The 9849-nt window shown below is 37.0% G+C and overlaps 1 protein-coding gene across 1 annotated transcript in view; it reads right to left on the bottom strand.

The window, feature by feature from the left end:
- LOC112510819 (glutathione S-transferase F12-like) overlaps window positions 1-9018 on the bottom strand; it is a 10149-nt gene extending 1131 nt beyond the window's left edge. The window contains exons 1-2 of the mRNA XM_025116169.1: window positions 8835-9018; window positions 8492-8606 (exon numbers count right to left, since the gene is read on the bottom strand). Coding sequence (XP_024971937.1) covers window positions 8492-8606; window positions 8835-9018 — 299 coding nt within the window. The remainder of the gene's footprint in view (window positions 1-8491; window positions 8607-8834) is intronic.
- Between the last annotated feature and the right edge of the window lie 831 nt (window positions 9019-9849).

The raw sequence follows: 9849 nt of genomic DNA, 5'->3' as shown, positions 1-9849 counted from the left end.
AGGAATCACAGATTAATACCAAAAGCAGAATTAATTGAATTAGAATTCAAAACTTGCTCTGATACCAATTGTTGGATCTGAATTCAACTTTGGTATTGATCTAATACTCTAAATAAGCTCTAAAACAATTGAAGTGCAGCGGAAATATTAATAAGAGCAAAACAGAGTGAGTAAGTGATTAGAATTTCTTAACACACCAAGAACACACAGTCTCAACGAAGAAGATGAATGCAAGAAAATTGCTCCAAAGGTTTTCAATCAATTCAATTGAAAATTTTGACAATTACAATACTAGAAGCGCACAGTTTACAAAGGCCCTATCCGCTATTTATACTAGTTCCTAACGACCTTAGAGACTAGATCTTGACACGTGTCTTCATCTGAGTCGTCCAAAGAAAGTCGATTAAGGCCTAGTCACGTGAGAAGCACATGCGGCTAACTACCTTCGAAAACTGTTAGAACAGAAACTTCTCAGAAGAAGAAAACCGCAGACCCTCTGTGAGCCATCTCAGAGGCTCTGCTGTAAAAGACTTGCGTGTTCTTTTGACAGAGGACTATTTTCCAGAACCTCTGTGAGACACGACAGAGGTTCTGTCACTTGAGAGTTGTTCGCTTGAGCATCTTCTGCAGTTGGTTCTCTGTTATCTTCTGTGGAGTTAACCTTCTGTCAGGTCATACAATATACTTTTTCTATACTTTTACAAGATAGGAATAATGGAGCTAACAGTATGGATGAGAAAAATCCAATGGTAAACTCTTGGTGTATTGGCCAAAAATGGATGTCGTGTTTAAACATGCATAACTTTTGCAATGGAACTTCATTTTAGGCCCATCACCTGTCAAATCAAAGCTTAGAACAATCAGCACGCCATAGGTTGGGATTTTTGTGGAAACACAACATGATTTAAGTGGGTTTTGACGAACTACATGATACGCGTTCGTTCGATTTGGTCAATGCGTGGCTCCGACATTTTCCGTCACGAGAACAACTTGCCATTAACATTGTAGATGGACCATAGAAATTTTCATGGCAATCTGACATGGTCGGTCCGAACGAGAAAAACCCAAGGGTACTCCGTGGTGTATTGGCTAAAAATGGGTGTCGCACTAACTTTTGTCATGAGATTCCATTTCAGCCCATGACAAGTCAAATTTAAGATTAGAATGAGGATCAAAACATGGGTAGAAATTTTCATGCTAATATAACATGGTTTGAATGGGTTTCGATAAACTGCACGAGGCACATTCATTCGATTTGCCAATAAGTGAGTCTAGAAATTTATGGCATGAGAACCATTTTTTTTTAAGTTATTTTTTGGTAAAACTTATTATTAACATTATACGGCCTATGAAAATTTTCATGGCAATCCAGAACAGTTGGTTCGGATGAGAAAGACCCTTGGTGTATCGACTAAAAACGGACGTCGCGGTTAAACGTGCAAATTTTTTCCTATTGGACTCCTTTTTGGCCACTGACCAGTAAAATAGAATCTTGAAATGAGGAGCATGCCATTTTATGAAGTTTTCTGGTAATACAACATAATTTGAGTGGTTTCGACGAACTACAAGACACATGTTTGTTCGATTTGGCCAAAGCGTGGCTCTGGAAATTTTTAGGCATGGGAACCGTCTTTCTCAAGTTCTCTTTGGTGAAAAACTTCTCATTAAAATTACAAATGGACCACGAAAATTTTCATGACAATCTGACACGGTCAGTCTGGACAAGAAAAACCCAAGGTTATACCCTTGGTTTATCGGACAAAAATAGGTGTCACGTTCAAACACACATAACTTTTGCTACGAGTAGACTACTAAGGCGTATGAGGTAGGAAACTCTCAAGTATAGTTCTACAGAAAGGAATTAATCCACTTATGCCAACCGGGGAGAACGGGCCATTCGACAGGGGGATTCTAAAATTGCGAAGGCTTGGTTCTAGGGGTGAGCAGCGGAACCGGGTACCCGGCTATGGAACCGGAACCGCCTTGGAACTGCCGGTTCCGGAACCGAAACCGGAACCGATATGAGTGGTTCCGGTTTCGGTTCCTAAAATACGGAACCGATTGAGAATGGTTCCGGTTCTCAATTTTTCGGAACCGCCCCGCCGGGTACCCGGTATTTTTAAATAAAAAAATTATTATTATTTTTTAATACCAAATATTTGGTTTACATCTTGAAAGCACGTCGTCATCTTCATTCTTCATCTAAATTCTTCATATAKAATKMTTCGTATTTTTTTAAATTGTGTGTTCACTTGGATTCATAGTATGTAATCGTTAAACTTTGAAAATTTACCATTATAGTATGTAATCGTTAAACTTTGAAAATTTACCATTATAGTATGTAATCGTTAAACTTTGAACATTTTCCATTAGTCTATTATGGTTTGTAATCGTTAAACAATATTTGTAACCATTATTATATATAATTTGTATTCTTGCTTATTTATTTAGTGTTTTGGCAACGTTTTATTTTTTATTTCTAAATAACAAAATTTTAATATTTTAGGAAGCGGGTACCCGGAACCGGAACCGGTTCCCGGCGGTTCCGGTTCCGATTCCAAAAATTTAAGAACCGCTCTAACCGGTTCCGGTTCCGGTTCCAATATCTCAAGAACCGCCGGTTCCGGTTCCGGTTCTGGTTCCTGTCAAAAAGGACGGGTACCCGCCTATGCTCACCCCTACTTGGTTCGACCAATCCACTAAGTATTGAAAACAAGGGAGACTATGTTTTAGGCCCATTATCAGTAAAATCGAATCTTGGAATGAGAACACCATTTCAGGAAGTTTTGCGGTAATACAACATGATTTGTGTAGGTTCTGAGAGAAGTACATGACGCGTGTTCGTTCGATTTGGCCAATGCATGGCTCCGGCAATTTTCAGCACGAGAATGGTTTTCTTATCTTCTTTTTGGTGGAAAGCATCTCATTAACATTGCAAATGGACCACGTAAATTTTCAAGTAAATCCTACATGATAAGTCTGGACGAGAAAAACCCACTAGTACCCCCTTTGTGTATCAGCCAAAAATGGTGTCGCGTTTAAACGTGCATAACTTTTGCACGAGACTCCATTTTAGGCCCATAACCAATAAAATCAAAGCTTCGAACTACACGGGTTGGATGTTTTGTGGTAACACAACATCATTTGAGTGGGTTTCGATGAACTACTTGAAGGGCATTCGTTCGATTTGCCAATACGTGACTCCGACAATTTTAAGCGCGAGAACAGTTTTTTTTCGAATTATTTCTGGAGAAAAACATATCATTAACAATGTAGATGGACCACAAAAATAGGTGTCGCACTTAAACATGCATAACTTTTGCTATTAGACTTCGCTTTGAGTCGATGACTAGTCAAATCGAATCATGAAACGAGAATCACACCATGGATTGTAATTTTTTGGTAACACAACATGATTTGAGTGGGTTTTGGCAAACTGCACGACGCACGTTCGTTCGATTTGGCCAATGCGTGATTCCGCAATTTTCGGCACAAGAACGATTTTTTTTTTCAAGTTATTTCTAGTGAAAAATTTCTAATTAACATTATAGATGGACCATGAAAATTTTGATGGCGATCTGGTATAGTCGGTCCGGACGAAAAAAACCCAAGTGTGCCCCTTGGTGTTTCGGCCAAAAATAGGTGTAGCGCTTAAATGTGCATAACTTTTGTAACATGACTCCATTTTAGGCCCATGAACAATCAAATTGAAGCTTGGACCGATAAGGACACCATAGGTTGGAAGTTTGTGGTAACACAACATGATTTATGTGGGTTTCGACTAACTGTCCGATGAGAACGAGTTTTTTTCAAGTTATTTACGTTGGAATACTTCTCATTAACATTGCGGATGGCCGACAGAATTTTTCATGACAATGTCACAGTCGGTCCAGACAAGAAAATCCCAAGGGTATACCTTTGGTATATCGGTAAAAAAAAACGAGTATCGTGCTTAAACGTGCATAACTCTTGCTATGAAACTTCATTTTAGGCCCATGAAAAGTCAAACTGATGATTGAAACGAGGAGCAAGCAATGGGTATGGAGTTTCATTGCTATATATCATGATTTGAGTAGGTTTACACGAACTTCACGACGTGCGTTCGTTTGATTTGGCCAATGCATGGCTCCGACAATTTATAGCATGAGAATGGTTTTTTTCTAGTTCATTATGGTGAAAAAATTCTCATTAAAATTGCAGATAGCCTACATAAATTTTCAAGGCAATCTGGCACGGTCGTTCCGGACGAGAAAATCAATGTCATGCTTAAACATGCATAACTCTTGCTATGGGACTCTATTTTAGGCCCATGATCAATCAAATTGATGATTGGAACAAGAAGCACGCCATGGGTTTGAAGTTTCATTGTTATATATCACGATTTGAGTAAGTTTAGATGAACTTCACGATGCACGTTCGTTCGATTTGGCCAATGCATGGATCCGACAAATTTTGGCATGAGAACGGTTTTTTTTAGTTCATTACGTTGAAAAAATTCTTATTAAAATTGCAGATAGCCCGTAGAATTTTCATGGCAATCCGACACAGTTGATCTGGACGAGAAAAATACAAGGGTATACCTTTGATTTATTGGCTAAAAATGGTTGTCGCGCTTAAACCTGCATAAATATTGTTATGGGACTCCATTTTGGGCCTATTACCAGTTAAATTGAAACTTGGAACATGGAGCACAACATGGGTACGAATTTTCATGGTAATATATCATGATTGAGTGGGTTTATATAAACTTCACGATGCGCGTTCGTTCGATTGACCAATGCGTGGCTCCGACAATTTTCAACACGAGGACGGGTTTTTTTTCAAGTTCTTTCTAGAGAAAAACTTCTCACTAACGTTGCAAATGGACCACGTAAATTTTCATTGCAATCCGGCACGGTCGGTCCAGACGAGAAAAAACCCAAGGTTAAATGACCAATCAAATTGAAGCTTGGGACAAGGATCATGCCATGGGTACAAACTTCAAGAGACGCATTCATTCGATTTGGCCAATGCATGGCTCCAGCAATCTGCGGTATGAGAACCATTTTTTCATGTTCTTTTTGGTGAAAAACTTCTCATTAAAATTGCAGGTGTCCCACAGAAATTTTCAAAGCAATCCGGCATGGCTAGTCCGGACAATAAAAACCCACGGGTATACCCTTAGTATTTCGGCTAAAAATAGGTGTCACGCTTAAACATGCATAATATTTGCTTTGGGACACCGTTTTAGGCCCATGACTAGGTAAATTGAAGCTTGGAACAAGGACATGCGTAGGAAGTTTCATGGGAATGTGAAAACTGGATAATTTATCACATTTCTAGCACTTATTATCTAGGAATTACTATCTATTTAGTTTCCCAAACACCAAAGATTGAGTCTTTTATTCTATTTTTACCACTTATTGAGTTTGGAGCTAAGTAGGAGAAGTTTGCCTTATTATGATGATTTGAAGTGAAAGTTGCTAATATTTTGGTGCTACCGTAGGAGTTGCAGCATAAGACAACTGTCAATGACGTGAACTTCATAAACTTTTTGAAGAAGAAACGATCCTTGGTGATTTGTATTTCTATCAGCTTAAATATGGAGAGCCTTTTTAGACTAATAACTATAATTAAGAGATGTCTAGTTACTTTAAGGAATCTTGTACTCTGTAGTTGAATTTTAATAATTTGGCTCATATGATTGTACTTTTAGATTTTTTATCTTTGGTTGCTTAATGACCCTCTTCTCGTATAAATGGAGGGCACTCTTTCATTTCCAGAAACAACCCTATGTTAGATAACTACTCTAACTTAAGTCTTTGTTACTTTTAAGTTTTTAATATTAAGTTCGAAAATGTTTTGGTACGTTACTGTTCTTGTCACAACATCTTATTTACTTTCCAGCAACACCTTTACAATTCTTGTCATTTACAATTTCGCCTTACATTTCTTGTCAAATCCAGTTACACACTTCCAATTCAGTCTTCCAATCATGCATTTACATTTCAGTTGTAATACCCCAGAATCACATTTGCATATAAACATATATTTTCATATATCAAGAAATATAACTTTACATATACGGTCTCAAATGTATATAAAAGCTATAAAACTTGTATTTGTAACAAGTATTCAAATACAAAAGATAACACAACCTCCCAACATCCCATGCAAGTAAATATAAATTCTTCACGGCTTTTCCTTCCCCTTATCGCTTGATTGTGTCCGACCTGTAATGCATATTTTGAAATACAAATAAGGGTTTGACCTTCATGTCTACTGAGAAATCTCTTTGATTGTCATTACAAGGTGAAAATCACCAAACATCTTTTTGAAAAATCCTTCATCAAAGATATCACGAAAATAAGATTTAATTTAACAACCCTTCTTTTGTCGTATCATAAAGATGAGATAGCTTCATTTTATCGCATTGAACATCAAAATAAACAGTTTGATGCATCAAACTTATAATATATCAACTTGTCGCATCAAGCACATGAGATAACCATCTTTGTTGCACCACACTGATACGATAAACACACTTGTCGCATCTCAAGGATGCAATAAACACACTTGTTGCATCTCAAGGATGCGATAAACCAACTCATCGCATCAAGCACATGCGTTAACCTCCCTTTTTCGCACCACACTGATGCGATAACAGTAACTTGTTGCACCATATAGATGTATAAACCCATCATGTCGCACCACAAAGCATGTGATATTCACAATTCATTGCATCACACTGATGCAATATAACCAACTCCTCACATCCTACTGATGCGATAACAATAACTCATGATCAAAGATCGTCATTTCCAGAAATTGATTATGCCACCCTTATACCAATATACCTAGCTCCTGATTATGCCACCCTTATTACAAAAATACATCAAACTTCTGATTATGCCACCCTTATTACCAAATATACCCAACTCCTGATTATGTCATCCTTATTACAAATAGATGATAATAACGTATCAAAACCCAAAATTATGCTAATAAATAGCATATAAACACGTTCAAACCTCAAGTATGAAACCATAAAGTTTCTTCACCAAAAGCAAATCAAATGATGCTTTTAAAATAAAACTCACCTTGTAAAACACAATAGACGAAGATGATAAACAGCAGCAATTTTAGATAATAATCACTTAGGCAGATTCTTCTTCTTCTTCGGTTTCTATTTTTGATTCGGACCAGATAGCAAAAATATGCACATACACACACACTTCTTTCTATTTTTATCTCCTCCAAAAACCCCAAAATAATAAAAACATATTTATATTCGAAGATAAGAGGCGGTTTTAAAAAGAAAAGATATTTTAACCAATTTTGAAAACACAACCTTAATTTTCATCGCTTAACAAAAACCACCCTTAAACTTTTCCAATCACACCCCGGTTATCATATTTTCCTCCCCTCAAAAGAATTTTGTCCCGGAATTCATTTAGTCAAATAATTGAGGATATTTTGATTTCATCTCCGATTCTAGTTCCCCATTAGCTTCCTAACCCATATGAAAATGCCACTATACTTTCATAATACTGATTTCTTTATTTCTTAATACCTTTGTTTTCCAGTCAGTGATGGCCTCAGGGGTTCCATGAAGTTCAAATTATCATCAACTTGCACCTCAGGTAGCGGTACTGCAAAATTTGGATAGGCCAAACACTTTTGCAGGTTTGAGACATGAAAAATGTTGTGAATAGCATTGAGTTCCTCAAGCAACTCCAACTAATATGCTACTAAACCAACCCGCATACAAATTCTGAATGGTCTAAAATACCTCGGATTGAGCTTACCTATTTTCCCAAATCGAATGATACCCTTCCATGGATAAATCTTTTACATTACAAAATCCCCTATTAGAAATTCAATCGGTTTACAATGTCTGTAGGCATAACTATTTGGTCGGTCCCGATCTATTTCAATTTGTTCTTGTATCTAATATATCATTTCATAAGTTATATGAACGATCTCTAGACCATTAAACTACGTCTCCCCCCCCCCCTTCATTCCAACACAACGGCGTTCTTTATTTTCGGGCATACATAACATCATACGATGCCATTTGAATGTTGGAATGGTAATTGTTGATGTAAGCAAATTTGATCAAATGCAAATGATTTTCCCAAGATCCCTTGAAGTCAATAATACAAGCTTTCAGCATGCCTTCAAGGTTCTGAATCTTTCTTTCACTCTACCATCTGTTTGAGGGAGATACGTCATACTCAATCTGATCTGAGATCCCATAGCTCTTTGGAAGCTCTTCCAAAATTTAGAGATAAATCTGTTGTCCCTATCTGAGACGATAGACAAAGGAACACCATGACGAGTCATGATTTCTTCAATGTAAATCTTTGTAAGTCTTTCTAAAGGATAATTCTCCTTAATTGGTAGAAAGTGTGCAAATTTAGTTAGACGATCCACAATCACCCATATGGCACCATATCCCTTTGGAGTTCGCGGTAAATTCATGATAAAATCCATTGTGATATGATCTCACTTCCACACAGGAATTTCTAGAGACAGTAAATTCTCATATGGTTGTTGATGCTCAATCTTCACTTGCAGACACATCAAACATCGTTCGACATATTTTGCATTATCTTTCTTCAATCCTGACCACCAATAAAATGGTTTTAAATCTTTATACATCTTATTGGTACCTAGATGAATCGAGTATCGCAATCTGTGACTTTTGTTTAAAATCAGTTCACGGTTGTTCTAGAAACGTGGTATCTAAATTTGGCCTTGGAAACATAGAATCCCTTTGTCATTCTTTGTCAGGGTTGAAATTATTCCACCAACTCTTTTGGCCTTGAAATTTTCTTCTTTGACATCTTCACCTTGACATCTTAGAATTTCATTAAGAATGCCAGGGATCAGGTTCGTTCTCAATGCAATGGCTTTCATTGTTCCACTCTTTTCCATTCGACTAAGCGTGTCAACCACCACATTTGCCTTCCTAGGATGATAAAGGATTTCACAGACATAGTCATTCACCCATTTGATCCACCATATTTGCCGCATATTTAATTCCTTCTGATTAAACAAATGTTGAAGGCTTTTATGATCAGTAAAAATTTCACATTTGGTTCCCAACAAATAATGTCTCCAAATTTTTAATGCAAAAACGGTGGCCGCAAGCTCCATGTCATGTGTCAGGTACTATTTCTCGTGATCTTTTAACTATCTGGAAGCGTAAGCAACAACTTTCTCTCTTTGCATCAATACACACCACACACCCAGTTTTGAAGTATCATTGTATACCACAAAATCTTTAGACCCACCTGGTAATGAAAATATTGGAGCACTGCTTAGATGATATTTCAACAAAGGAAGGCTCTACTCTGTTCCTCTCCTCATTCATACATAACACATTTCTTTATCAGCTTGGTCAAAGGTGCAGCAATACATGAGAATCTTGAATGAATTTTCGATAATACCTCACTAGACCCAAGAAACTACGAATCTCGGTAGGGGTTCTCGGTGTAACATCCAACTTACTAAAAGTCCATTTATGTTGCTAAACATGTTTAACTAAGTCAATAAAATATATTATGGGTTTGTGCTTATTTATGTTAGTTGAAAAGAGAAAATGATAAAAGTGCACAAAAAATGTCTAAGTGTGCACTATAGGGCCATATAGGGTAACTCATGTTCTTGTAGTAAATAAGTGAAAAATATTGAAGTTAGATTGGAATATGGACTTTTGGATCGAATTAGAGACTGATATTTTATACTTAAGCTTCTTATAGATTAATTAAGAGATCTGGAAAGTTTCATGCGAATCGGAGTTGAAACGACCAAGATACGCATGAGGGACTAAATCTGCCAACTGTGTCAAACTAGGTTGACTTG

This window comes from Cynara cardunculus (assembly GCF_001531365.2).
Source record: "Cynara cardunculus var. scolymus isolate 2C chromosome LG 4, CcrdV1, whole genome shotgun sequence".
Taxonomy (NCBI): Eukaryota; Viridiplantae; Streptophyta; class Magnoliopsida; order Asterales; family Asteraceae; genus Cynara; species Cynara cardunculus.
This window is presented reverse-complemented; position numbering and strand designations above follow the sequence as displayed.